The following is a 14,814-nucleotide window of genomic DNA, read 5'->3' as shown; positions in this document are numbered from 1 at the left end:
CACAGTATCAGTATGTAAATGACTGATACTTAATTGAAGACTAAAAAACTGTCTGCACAGCTGCATCATTCCAGAATAGTTTAAGTATTAAATGAATCCAAGTTCAAGTAAAAACATGAAGAGTAAATACATACTAACCCCCATACTCTGATGTATTACATAGAAAACCAGCAGTTGCCCCATCTTACAAGATGGACACCAGGTTAGACCGGCTTTAGCATTCAATAGAAATCGAAGTCGGACTATTTATAACAGAGTGCTAGAGATGCCGCGTGATGCTAATTCCAGCAACAATCCTGTGAGGCAGCATACGAACGAGACGAGTGAAGGGACATAGTAAAAGAGGTAAGGACGGTGTGATTAACCCCTTGAATAAAACTAGAAAGCGACATTGATAGTAATGAGCAGCAGAGATTAGTATCTGCACTTATACATTACTGAATTCCTCTATCTCCAAGACGCTGATAATGAAGTGACAGAGTAAACGGTCTCCCCATAACAGATGAGACTACCTGAAGTCACTCCTAGACCCACAGGAAAATTGTATAAAGATCGCTGTCGGTGAACTATTGAAGTAAGTCACCACTTTACCTGTAATTATGATGACAATAAGACCCTACTGTTTAAATGTAAGATTGCTAACTTGCTCCACAACTAGATTTGCCATACGATAGGGTAGTGATCCATTGTTTTCATTTTTCGAATACAGTGACTCGTTTACCTCACCACGCTTTGCAAGAGGGATTGTAATTTAACTCTCCTGAAGACTTTCTTATTTACAAGAGACTTTGTTTATGAATCACTCGATTGAATTAAAATAAGTGTACAGATAGTCTTAATTGATGATTGACGATATAAATGCCGACATTGGATCACTATAGTTAGTGACCTTCTATCACGTTGTTTTTACATCATTTAGGAAGAGAGAAAAAGAAATTGATCTTCACTACCAATTCGTTTCTAAATTCATCGAATAGCTAAGTCTTAGAAAGAGAGAAGGCGTATCATTAGATTGACACTAATTACCCTAGAAATAATGAATAAATTAGATATTTATTAAACTACAATGAACATTTAATTAAAAGTGTTCATCTGTATCTCTAAACACAGGAAACCATAGATTTGAAAAGGAGTGATTGACAGCCCCTTGTACCATAGAAACAGAATATTTGACATCTGAACATTCCCCTGAAGAATTTCCATTACCAGTAAAGAACAAGATTGAAGGAAAGAAACATGTTGGGATATAAGCAATCTTGATTAATAAGATTAGGCCGACCACTTATGAAGAAATGTCATGATTGATTAATTTTTGTTATATATCACTAGAATTGTTATGCATAGTATTGTATTGATATTGTGATTGAATGAATTTTTACTATATTGTCTGTTTATGATTATGGTATCTGTATTCATGTCCTACTAGGCTAACCGATTTGTGGAAATACCTAGAGTTTTTATAGTCCGCACATAAAAATTGTTTAACTGTTGTCTACTATTTTTGTACATAACGAATTGTTCACATATTGATTCTTAATAATACATTGTCTAATTGATTTTGAACTAAATAAGGAATGAAGTGAATTGAATACTTTCTCTTCTCCACATTGAGCATCGCTCTTAGAGCATACACACTGGGTCCTTATATACTCCTAACAAATTTACTAGGCCTCGTGTCATTCAGATCGTGCAAGTGTGACAGCGTGAAGGGCAGGGGGGAGTGCGGAGGAGAGGGTAGGGGGCAGTGCGATCAGGGCAGCAAACTGAGTAGCGCGGCCAAGGCAGCGTGGTTCTGGGTAAGTGATAGGAGGCATGGGGTTGTGCGGTTCAGTTACAGCCCCTGAGTGCGGTGGGCCCGTTAGGAGTGCAAGGGGGAACTGATCATGGAGGAGCCTGGAACACGGTGAGACTCTAAGGGTACCAAGCAGCCAGTCAATATAGCGGACAGGAGGTTAGCAGGGAAGCGAGCAAGAGAATGCAGAGGAGAAAAGGAAGGTCTTGAGCTGCTTGGGGAACTTCAGGTGGTCCGGCTCAAGCATGAGAGGGGCAGGGAGGCCATTCCAGAGGAAGGCACCTGCAGATGAGAGATATCTACCTCCCACTCTCTGCCTGGAGTGTTTGACCCTCAGAGAGTTGGAGGTAGCAGAGCAAAGGGCTCTAGATGAAGGTATTTCGGAAGAGAGTTGGATGTAGTGCAGGCCCACAGCCCCAGAAAGCCTTGTGAATGATGCAGAGGGTCTAATTGGATCCATGCAGCCACTGGGAGCCAGTGGAGGGTTTTCAGGGATGGAGAGATACAGTCCCTGGGCTTGAGGCCAAGGATAAGTCTTGCACATGGTTTTAATTGGCGGGGTATGGTCTGATCACAAACTGTTGATGCTTCAATGGTTCTGTATGGCTGTAAGATGGCACCTGGTACTAAAAGGGGAGGGGGTGGGAGGAACTTTATATCTACAACAGAAAGATGCTGTGAGGGAGTAGTGAACGAGATGGAAGTAATGACGCTGTTTTTAGCAGGGTCAGGGCATCTTTATAAGTTGTGAGATTAAAACCAGAAGAGGAAATAAATGACCAATTTAAAGAATTTGTTGCACAGGCTGGAAACACTGTTAATGTTACGCTCACCTGGTATCCACGGGGACTCCACCCAGCCCTGGTTGGATGATTTGCACTCTCGAACCCTCTCCCGGTCCCTTTGTAAGGCCTCTGGTTAAAGATGGATCTGCAATATAGGAGAGCTGGATTCAATACCAGATTGTCTTTATGTTTTCCCGCCTCCTTTGACCTCAACTCATTCCTCCCCCTTGGGCCTTCTCCTCACCTTAATATTGTAAAAGGTGGATTCTCTGTCCTGCTCGTCGTGGCAGGGGCGCGTAGATGTTGGGGGCGAGCAGCGACCAAGTTACTTCACTGGTGCAAGCCCCCCTGTGGGATTCCAGGCCTGCTGCGACTCCGTAGGTTTGCTGCTTTACAGTCTTTATATGCAGTTCTTATGTTCCTCTTAGTTCGAATAATAATGTCTTGCTTCTTTCATTTTAGGTATGGAAAGGCATTTTGGTGGTGTCATGCAGTTTGAAGATGAGCATGGGCCGATAGCCGAAAGCACGGTGTGCGCGATGCTGTCAGGTGAGTAATACGCGATGCGCTGCGCTGTTTCGCCTTTTATATTGCTAACCTGTGTCTTTTCTCTCCTTGCAGGTTGCGATGTTCCTCGCCGAGCGCCGTAATGTTCCAGCAATGATACTGACCAGGAGAGGACTACCCAGGTAAGAATTGTGTGGCTTTCTTCATTCGGGAGGAAACGTAAGTAAACGCTTACGAATGCTGTCTTTCTTTCTCCTCTTTCCAGGTTATGGTATTCCAGGATGCATGTGTTGTCGGATGATGGAGTTCGTACCTTCAGGTGAGTGGAACTGAAGTCAGTGATGGATTGAAGACAGGATACTGTTCCAGGTAAGTTTCCTAGTGTTCTTTCTCTCTCTGCAGGTCCATGGTTTCAGGTAAACTGGCATCAAAGGACTGGACACGGTGAGCGTTACACTGCCCACAGCAGAATAACGCAAAGCATGTTCTGCTGTTTGGGTGTGGTTTAAATAGTCTCAGGTAAAGTAGTCCAGGTAAAATAGTCCCGGGCCTGCCACACCCAAAGTAGTCCAGGTAAAGTAGTCCCAAGGCGCCAGGACTGACTCCAAGAGAGTCTTGGATGAGGTTTTAAGGCCTTTGACCTGACCCCAACTGGAAGGCTGACTTGCCAGTGAGGGCCAGGGGCAAGGGTCATGACAGCTAATAACGAGAGCAAAAAGTACAGTAAAGTGGGCAGCCCCACATTTTGACCAAGAAAGCAAGAGGAGGTGACATCTAGCACTGCATGGAGCTAGGTGTTAAGACTCCTCCCGAGTACCCCGGCCATCGCTGTATCCAAGAAAATCACTGCCAAGGGTGTGTGCACCAATGGAGGTATCACTAGAAGCAAGAGGTTTGCTGAAATAGTTGGCGGCAAGAGAGGAATCCACTGATCTTTGAAGACTCCCCTCCCCCAAAGGTGGCATGGGTCCAGCACGAGATGATGGTGGTCACCACAGATGCTGGACTCCGAGTGTGATTAAGCCATCGCACTCCATCGCAAGCCATCCTACTCTTGCCACTTACCATCTCTTCGGGTGAGCCCTGTCCTTTGGATGGTCACAGAGCCTGTCGTGGTACATAAAATGGATGAAAAAACGGAAAAGCTGTAGAAGCCCAGAAGCCCATTGATGAAGGCGTGCCTCTGAGTACTGGGCTATTTCCTGCAATAATATTCCCAACAGTATATTGTCTGACTTTCATAAGTGAAGCAGATACTCCACATGTAATGTGCTCCTTAAGGGAACGTGGACCTGCTGCGGCCCACCCAAAGTGTCCTCCCATGTCCATTGCTCTCTCAAGGCCCCAGCCTTCCCAAGTGTCAGTTAGACGACCCCTGAAACAGACAAGCATGGAATCATTCCTCCTCATGACTCTGGATAAGAAGAGGCTCACTTTGCATGCTCTTACTTGACTGCTACCCCACAGCTTGCAACAGGAAGCACCTGGACAAGGTGAGGTCCTGACGCTTACATAGCCCTAGCAAGACCAAGGAGGCTGAATCAGCCAATAGGTGATGCTGGCCGACCCAATCTTCCCCAAGTAGGACACCTCCAAACGCCTGAGCACCTTGGGGAACAAACTAAGACTAGAGGTGTGATTTCTATCTGACAATGTATTGAGGCTGTAACCATACATTCCAATGTCAGCTACCCTGAGAATAAGGATCTATCCTGAGTCAGAAGACAGAAACATAACCATAGTCACTCGTATTCTACTAGGAACACTAGGGCAGTGGCAAAGAAATGCCCCAGCGAAGGCCAGCTAGCTCTCTCAGGTACAGAGAAGAGCATCCGCCAGGCACCTCCTAGCAATCTACCCCATCAGCATTGTTAGCAATGCAAGTAGGGACATCACAAACTCCAACAAGTGCAATAACTCAAATCTTCAAGAGAAGCTAGGGGCAATTACATCTCAGCAGGCTCCACAAGTCAGGAAAGACAGAACCAACTACCTAAACTTGACACGCATTTTCTACCTAACAAGATCCTTCAGGTGATAGCCACCATCGGAGGGTGAGGGAGGGAATGACTAGAATTCTGGACTGGGAAGATGCTTGATGGGTTTCCCTTATTATCAGGTAATAGTTCATTATGACAACAATACCTTACGTTGAATGCTTCCTGAAAAGTTCCCTTACGTTGTTGGTTCCCTGGGCACAAGTAAGCAGAAAGTCAGGGATCGTAGCTTGCAGTAAACTAAGATGACAGAATAGGTTCACTTACGAAATTGCAGTTTTATTCATTAACATTAGGGGCCTCGATTGCTCAATCAGAAGGTCAAATTAAAGCAGTCCGGTGCAGATATTGTGCTCATACAAGAGGCAGACCTTTTAATAAAGATGAATGCAGGTTATTGAATAGATCACTGCGTTTGCAACTTATTTCTTCATCCACTACTAAAGCTAGGGAAGTGGGCTTTCTTTTTCAATCAGGCCTTCCGTTTACTTTGAGCTATACTATCGGGTTTAGCGAGGGGAGCATCTCAGAAGTTTGAGGGAAACTCAAGGATTCATAGGTCACTATCTGCTCCAATTATGCTCCCAATGAGGGTTATACTCTTTTGTGGGCCTATTTCCTAGAATGGTAAGTTGTTCTTCGAGGGAGATTTACAATAAGTGAGTACTAATGATTTGCTGAGGCACATGGTAAATATTAAGCTCAGAGAGCCTCGAGGCATTTTCATGGGAAGGATCAGGACTGCTCTTTTTATTCTCCTCTACATAAATGCCATAGCAGGCAACATTTGCTTCTAGTGTTGCAGGGAATTCGAACTCCCAAAACCGAATTCAGCCCATCACAATTTCATATCATGCTCCAGTTTGCATAAGTGTTAACTTCCAGAGTGAGATCACCAGACTGGAACTGAATTGTCATCCAATGACACAGGAGAATATATGCCAATTAACTCTAATGGGGTGCCTGCAAAGCATTATTTGGGGGAAGGCTATGATTCTCTCCATATCTCTAAAAATAGCTAAAAGAGAAAGGAACCCCTGAATTCAATGCCGCCAGTAAAAATCTCTGGAGCAGCATAAGCTAACTGGCTTGCCAAAGTGTTACACCAATTAACTAAATCAGAAGCCAGGCTCTCATTGGCTACAAGCAGGTGTTACATAGATCCCAGCTATTTCAATCCCTGATCTTAATAAAATCATCTACCAGAAGAGACTTTTGACCCACCAGGTCAGCCATGTCCCTACAAACATACCCATTTGATTTCAACTCTGAGCTTGGAATTGGTTATAAAAGGTACATTCGGACACTGCCACAATACTTTTAAATATTAGTGGGTGATATACAATGGACAAAAATATATAGTTAGCATCTCGTCTGGAATTCAGATTTGCAGCATGACATGTTCTAGCTCCTCGTTCACCAGATGCAGCTCCTACTTACTGGAGGATGCATAATAACCAGGAGCTGCTTTTAAGCCCTGCTCATCAAATCAGATGGATGATAGTAGTATGTTGAGTGACACCCATTTTGCAGCAAGGGCATGGAAACGCTGCCAAAAGATGGCAGGAGGTGGTCACAGCAAATAGTACTGGTATACTAAGAGGCACTATTTTTCTTATTTTGGTGCTACAGTATGGGATGCTATTTTTTCTTTATTCAGAACTATGCTTTCACACACATTTTAGAAAACATCTGAAAAACCTACCTGTTTACCAATATCATTTGACTATAAGTGGTCTGTCTTTGAATATCGTTAAGACTTTTATGAATGTGGATACTAGCACCAAGTTGCATGCCAATGTCAAATGTTGCACTTTATAAATAACTACTAACATTCTTACAGCTCTTCTGAATTCTCAAATATCATAAGTATTATTATTAACATATGAGGTTGGCAAGCTTTAGTTTTTGTATTTGTCTCATTGTCTGGTTTCTTACTGCACTATATTTTGTTATAATGATTTAATGATGCATTTATTGACAATTCATTTTATATTTATTGATGGAAAGTGTTTTCAAAAAAGCAAAAAGACAGTAATTGTTTTTCGATGAACACTCACTCATCTTCAAGCAATGGATAAAAGGCTTCCCCGGCAACATCTTTCAATCTCTGCAAAATTAAAAGAAAACCAGGACAAGTTGAAAATTGTAGACCGATTTAAGCACAGAAGAAAAACATTTTTATTTCATACATTTTAAAATGAATTTGAAAGCGGATATGTTATGTAAAGTTACGTATACTTGGGATTGTACTTTAAGTTGTGCTAAAGAAAAGTACTTAACTGCCTAAGGTGATGGAGTGATCTCACCACTTCGGTATATTCAGCTGCCACACTTCCAAAGTCCATGACATACACCAGGCATTCCACCACTTGTATTCATTGTGCATGTACCCAATTCTTCATCACTATGCAAGCCTACCCGTATATTTGGCAAAGCCTCTTTTGCGGTCTATGCAAATATGAAGTCCCTAGAGGCAACATGTCAAGGTTCTGTGGAACACACACACAGTGACCCTTATTAGAAGAGGTTGGTCTGTGTTTAACACCAAAAGCAGATGTTTTTTGCCACAATGCCATACTTGTAGCAATACATGCATAGAGTATTCAGTTCCTTTGTTGGTGGACTGGTAGCAAAATTTGACACTACATTTATAGCAGATACTAAAGGATTAATACCAGTATCATGTACGCCTCGCAAACGACTACGGTCAGTAACCTCTGCCCCTTGCATAGTGTTTTTTAACCTTTTTATTAACATTTCAAAAGAGGGTACAATACTTGTTAGCAACCTTATGTATAACAATCCAAAGTAGCATGTATCCAGTATCACTCCCTGCCCCACACCCTCTTGCATAGGCTTTATACTTCTATTCAGTAACGTGGTGGGACCTACAAAACCCAACATTCAAACGTATTTCTTCAAAAATTAGAATTGGTTATGGTAAATGCCTATATGGTCTAGTTATTTATCTCCAACAAACTGTAGATTAGTGGCAGGGAATGCTCTAACCTAAAAGAGTCAGCATGGGTCAAATAAGGTGTCTGGATCCCTAGTAAGGTAGGTCTAAGCTAACTATGCAAGATGAAGCAATACCTCTCTCCTCAAGAACTGCGTCCTCACCGTAGAACTTCAGTATGCTTGCCCAGGTGTAAAAAGAGGAAAGTATGAAAAAACAGCTATGTGACCTCTGAGTTGTCACTCTCCACTTAAACAGGGTGCTGTCTTCAGGGACTGGTGTAGAGAAGAAATTGCTCTAATCGGGATACTGCTCCCTACACCGGCATCTCTAGTCTACCAACCACCTCCAGGGCATCGCACCCAGCCTCTTCTTTATCTCAGTTTCCGTCACAGGGATGTAGCATCCACCTGCTTCTTGGCACAAAGTTACAGTCTCAGTCCAGCTGCTTCTTGGATTCCCCTCACAGTCACAGGGATATAGAACCCAGCTGGTTCCTTGCTCAGGTTTACAGTCACAGGGATATATTGATCCCAGCTTGCTATTTGTAATCCAGCCAGGAGGAGTGTGCCTGGCCCACTTCTTGATTTGTAGTTATAGGGTCCCAGCTCACTTTTGAGAGATATGGCACAATTAAGAGATATCATGCCCTTCTCACTCCTATAGGATATAGTGTTCTTCACACCAACAGGCAATTATTCCCTGCAGGATACTGTGCAGATCCAACTTTTATGACCCCCCTCTCAACCACAGTATTTTTGCACACCTCTTAGGTGAATCAGCACCTCAAACGCCTTTCCTTTGCTGGGTTTTTCGGTCCTTCATTAGACTCTCTTTCAACGAACAGGGGCTCTTGCTCCCACTCCCACTTCGCTCTGCTAGCCCCTGAAAAGCATCTCCTTCTGTTTTGCCTGGAGTGTCCTTTTCCAGGTTCACTATCTTCTCCCTTGCCTGCTTTTCCCATTGCCTTTTATTTATTTTTTGTATTTATAAAGCACACTAGCAGCCCATAGGCATTGAGGTGCTGTTGTACGAAAGTGTCTTGGTTACAAGGAAGGTTCATGGTTACAGTGAAGTGCATAGTATTACAATGTAGAATGTAGATGCTTACAAGGATGTTTACAAGTTGCATACAATACAGCGCAATGAGGGTGGTTCAAATACATAGTGAGTAATAGGGTATGGCAGAAGCCAAAGCTATTCAGCTGAATAGGGCAACATTATACAAACAGCAGAGTTTGTATAGCTTTCCGAAAAGCTATATGTGTATCTATGCTTCTGAGGTGGGGTGGTAGGGATTTCCAATGGGTCGCAGCCATGACAGGGAAACTGGAGCCTCCTGCGCGGATCCTTATAGGTCCTACATCCTTGTTCCCATTTTAACCTGTTCACGGATTGGTCTAGTTATGCCTCTATTTCTGTGGGGCTTTCACATTGGTCAATTGCTCCGATTGCCCCTCAATCTGCCCATCTGTGAATTCATAAACTAATTGATAGCCTGGTGCCAGTTTATTAGGTGGAAGTCCTGGCCTATGGTAGCCCCAGATTGTCTGCTTCAATTTCAACTGTCAGTGGCATGCCTCCTTCTGTGGTGCCGTGATCAATCACTACCTCTTGTATGAATTGGACACAGCTGTGGAGAACCCAGATTGTAATTGGTCCCCGCAGTAGACCTCTAATGCTGCCATCTCTCTGTTCTATATTTGCTGCAGCAGATTTCTCGTTTGCCACAGCCCCTCCACCCCTCCCCCCCACACACACACGCACACCCCCAACACTCTGACATGCAGGCTTCTGCAGGTTTGATTCTTGGGCCATAGCAGTTTCCACAAGAGTATGTCTAGTCACATGAGGCAATCTTTATGTTGGTCTTTCAGAATTCAGAGGATTAAATACAAAATGTGCTCCCGAGTCTCCCTTAACACAGGCCTTGCATGGGCTCATTCCTTCACTAAAAATGGGAATCAGTTTCTTCAAGCTGCATGTAAGCACTAGGGACAGGATTTGGACAACAGAGCAAGAGTGCAACTCATCTTTATGCATCTCCATGTTCTGAGGCCAAAGGGCAGGTCCAGAACTTTGGAGGGATGCTCTGCAGCTCTGATTCGTTGCTGCCTCCAGATGATCCAAGTCTCTGCAGCAGTATTGCACTAGTAGAAGGGTTTTCCTGAGCAGCAGAATGCCTCCTGCCCTTGGAAAAGAGCCAGGGATTTGAATGCCACAGTGGTGAAAGGATGTCTGCCACTATTCAGTACCACAACAGAGACTTTGTGCCAGTAAGGAATTGTCATGAGAACTTCCAGGATCCGTCAACTTAGCCCCTGCATCCAGGTCACCCCACTCCCCGGCTCCGAATCTCTTCTTCCAAAGAGTCTTCTTTCTTGAATGAAGATAAGGTCTTCCTCGGAAGGAAGCCACCCTGCCCCTCAGACCTGGGGTCAAGGGGGGCCCCGTACCGGAGCAGACTGGGGGAAAAAGCCGCTAGGCATAAAAAAACCCTTCCTGGGCTGTGTCTGGGCAGTCTGGCACCACAATGAAGAGCCGAATAATATGCAGTGAAATGTCCCAGAGGCTTGCAGGGTCGGAGTAGAACTGGAACACCAACCTTCTTTGGAGCTGACGAGAACGACCAAGGTAAGGAAGAAAACCCCCAAGTTAAAGCGAAGGATGGCCAGGTAAGCAGGGAAGGGAATTAGGCAAGATCGTTGGAGTGCAAGCTGCAGGCAACAAACAACAGATAAAGGCGTAGCGCACAGAGCACGGGGATGTAACCGAGCACAAGCAACGGATATACTGAGGACTGGGTAGACAGAAGAGGGAGAAATTCATGCGGCATATAGCCGAGGAGGGAGAGAAAACTTAGCGTACCAACCCGGAAGCCTAACGCAAATAGGTTGCAACGCGCAGGCTTCCGGTTTGGGCCATGTAAAAGGACTGCCGAGGAGCAGAGCGCTTGAAAGACGGGCATTGGAAGCGAGGAAGCGTGACGGGCCTGTCTAATGGCCGCCCAGACGCCAACGGCTCGACACACGCCAGCAATCCCTGCATGTGACAGGAATAAATGACTTACCTGTAACTCTGCTCTCCGGCATTTGTATCTTTCATAGATACACATGCTGTTTAAAAATTCCTCATCGACAGGCTGGGAATCCGCAGTAACATTAAAGCAATTTATGTTAAAATGTTTAATCTGCTTTGATTCTAGTCCACGTCACAGCCCTTCACAATTTATGCTATGGTGACGTTAGACTCAGAGCTACAAAGGTTTTATTTTTGTAGCAACCACGTGTCTTCTCCTTTTGTCATGGGGAATGCGGGTCCTGTTCTCTGCTTCTACTCTCTCCAAACTATCACACTTGTCTTGCCAGCCTGAGCTCCTTTATAAGAGTCTGGCCCGAGACCTCACCTCTTCTATCTGTAACAGATGTGTTGTATGAAAGTTTGCCCTATTGGATTGGTGTATTTGAACTTGGCGGCGGGTACTCAGCCCACTACATAGGCTCATCCCACTCCTATGTGGGTCCACAAAGTGGGAAGCCGATGTCTTACCTGCATAGCTTGCACATACGCTCTCTAGACTCCAGATGCACACAAGTAGATTTATTTATGCCCAGAATTCGGCGTTGTCTCTCTGTTACTTGTAACCTCCCACCTTAACTTACTTTCAGCTCTTCCTCCAAATAAGGACTTGTCTTCTTTGCAAGTTCTTTTCTTTCCTCTCTTTAGGTTTTCCAACTTTTTTTCTCTCACTTGTTTACTTCACCTTTTCTTCCTTCTTGCTGATCATGGCATCAAAGGTATTCTGATCTCTCTCATCCCCCTTGCTGCTCTCCCCCAACCTCTTCTGTACTCCCTCACCTCTCAATGTTCTTGTTCTCCAATTTACCTGTAATCCCATGTTCATCCCTTATGTTCATCCCTTATGTTCCCATTCTCACGCTCACTACTCTTGCACCAGCAACCCTCTCTGAAGCTCCACCTCCTGCACCTTCAGTTCTTTCTGCACTTCCACCTCTACCTCTCCCTGCATTTCTCATTGTCATGCACCTTTAGCTCTCTATGCACCTCAACTTCTGATTGAACATTTAGCTATCTCTACACCTCCATCTCTGCCTGCACCTTTAGCTCTCTCTGCATCTCCATCTTTCTATGCCTTGATGTTGCACTATTCCAAACACTCACAACCACTGTAGATCTGTGCAGACTTTTAAAGGCACCAGTACCTCCCTCTGGTTTGGGCTACTGTCTATGTCCTGAAGGCTTGTTAGTTGATTGTTCCTAGTTTAAGACAGCTTACTCGGTACAGGTATAGGCGCGATTTTGATTTTTTGCTGCTGGGTGCTACGAGGACCAAGCCTTTAATAGATCGGTTTTCAATCTTGAAATTCTCACATATGTGTTCTGAGATGCAAATGTGGAGTTCACAAAGGAGGGGCTGGCAACTCTTCGACCTTCTGCTTGCGGCTGCAGAGGCCATCTTAAAAGAATTCTGATTGAAAACCCAGGTTGGCGCAGTAACCTCTGCTTTCCCGTGATTCAGAGATCATTTCTGCAGATCTACATATCTACATATATAGATCTACATATATGAGGGCAGCAGCGGTGGACTCTACCTCCTGAAGGGAACCATTTAAATGTCCATTTGTGAGAGTTGGTACAATGTAGTGGTCCACTACCCCGGGCCCCCAGTGCTCTGTACTTTGTTCTGTGATTAACCCAGTGCTGAATCTAGTATTCTGTTACAGTCAGACTATTATGCAATGTGAGTACCTACTGAATATGAAATACACCGGCTCCTTTTGCGAATATTCTCTGCTTCAAAAATACACAATTTGATGCACCGTAGCCAAGGATAATCATGAAAAGTTAAAACAATAGACATGGAAGAACAGCCAACGTGGAGTCCTAAAATATATATTTCACGCAGCAGCTAGGCAGAACACTTTAATGGCAATTCTATCAGGGTTTTCTCCATTTCATTTTAGGCTCATTGCAACAAAGTCCGGATCAATGTGAAGAGATTAAACGTTATATGGAGAGCTGCTGCATCGTTTTGCTGAGTACTGGGTTGCACTAAGGATGATAAATTTGGTTGTTGGCACACTGGAAACACTATTGAGCACATTGCATGTATTTCCACACATTTCTTTGCCACTTCCATGCCGTCCTCTCGTTTCACTCATTCCACATTGTATTTCCCTTTTATCCCTCCATCCCGCTATAATAATGTTTCCTCTCCACTTCCATCTCATCACTTTTTTACACAGTCTTTCATCTCTTCCTTGATTTATTTTTTAAGCTTTCTGATTGTCTGGTAGTGACAAGGGATGCTTTTGTTTACACTGAATTATGCTCACACCAGGCTTCCTTGTAGCTGCAACCTGTCCTGCAGTCAAATCAACCTTTAGCAAAATATGCTTTAGCATAAAAGTCTTGTCTAAAAACGGGGACATTTGACCATTTTGTATTAGTTTGCTGGCCAGGAGGAGATGGTGTGGAAAACAAGGACTTTTCCTACCAACAAGAATGTCTGGTGAGCACAGTACCTTTTCATTGACAAAACATATCGCATATAAGAAATTCTCAAATGACAACTAGAAGTGTTATAGCAAAACAAACCAAAAGATACTGTTCCATTTTGTTTACTAAGTGCTGCCTACAATCCCATGTCAGGAAGCACCTACGCAGGCACCTCAATTCATCGCTTTAAACCACTTTAAACATTGATTGTTTAACCTATCAGTATGTCATTATATGGTAGCATGATGACTGATCAGCAAGATTTAAGTATCTTCATAGAATGTTATCACAATACACATTTCCAGCGGGCAGAGCTGACAGTCCTCAAACTTACATTTCTGAGTTGGCACAAAGACAGGGTCACAGTGGTATCATCCAAGAGGCAACTTCTATCCCGCCCTTGCCCGAAACGTTCACCGTCTTCAAACAAAAAGCTGTGAATAGATCAATTCAAACACATTCAACATCAGTACATACATAAAATGCATATACTGAGAACCATAGACATGATTGAACTTGGTAGATGAACATATTGTGCATTTTTAGGAGCTTGACGAATAATATGTTGAGTGGATTTACTGCTTCTAGTTGAACTGATAATGAGAACAATAAATACCGGGCAAGACAGCTCAACGAGTAATGTGCAGACACATGTGCTTAGCCGGCAGGGCACAGATTTGAAACCCTTTGGGGTTGAATCACACTTTCATAATTCCAACACTGACAAAATGAAAAGCATTGAATTGGGTAATAACACCCATTATATTAAAGCGCGTAGAGGTGGGTGGAATCCAGCATGAAACATAATGAAAATGTGATACTATTTTATTATCTTTAAAACCTTTACTTTATCCAGCCCCCCCCCCCCCAAAGAAGTTGATACCAGATTATAACACCCATTACCGTGAATCAGTGAAAGGAAAAACAAAACTATGGCTACAGTGTTGCATAGCGGGAAAGAAAAAACATCGACATGGATGTTTAAATCGCACAATTATGCTTTGAAATAAACAGACTATGGACTACAAAATCAGTACTACATAATGCAGAAGCAATATGCTACATAACTGAGCCAAATGCAGACGTATAAATCTAGGTGCCCTAAATATATCTGCGGATGCATGCTTAATCTGGAATGATGGGGTTTTGGTAGATTAATGCTCATCAAATTCCCATTACTCCCTGTGGGATGTTCTTTTATAATTTGTGCCTTTTAGGAACATATTTGGGAAAGACAGCTTCAAAGAGCAGCTG

General features: G+C 43.6%; 1 protein-coding gene across 11 annotated transcripts in view; it reads right to left on the bottom strand.

Annotated features, from left to right (window-relative positions):
• Positions 1 to 14,814, bottom strand: part of TBCK (TBC1 domain containing kinase) — a 2,754,978-nt gene that overhangs the window by 1,651,218 nt on the left and 1,088,946 nt on the right. For all 11 annotated transcript variants that reach the window (XM_069630931.1, XM_069630933.1, XM_069630936.1 and 8 more), the window contains 2 exons: positions 13,895 to 13,994; positions 7,142 to 7,191 (listed from right to left, as the gene is read on the bottom strand). In XM_069630931.1, coding sequence (XP_069487032.1) covers positions 7,142 to 7,191; positions 13,895 to 13,994 — 150 coding nt within the window. The remainder of the gene's footprint in view (positions 1 to 7,141; positions 7,192 to 13,894; positions 13,995 to 14,814) is intronic.

Source organism: Ambystoma mexicanum, chromosome 6q, assembly GCF_040938575.1.
Source record: "Ambystoma mexicanum isolate Mex_15411 chromosome 6q, UKY_AmexF1_1, whole genome shotgun sequence".
NCBI classification, from domain to species: domain Eukaryota; kingdom Metazoa; phylum Chordata; class Amphibia; order Caudata; family Ambystomatidae; genus Ambystoma; species Ambystoma mexicanum.
The sequence above is the reverse complement of the archived record's forward strand: the minus strand, read 5'-3'. Positions and strand labels throughout refer to the sequence as shown.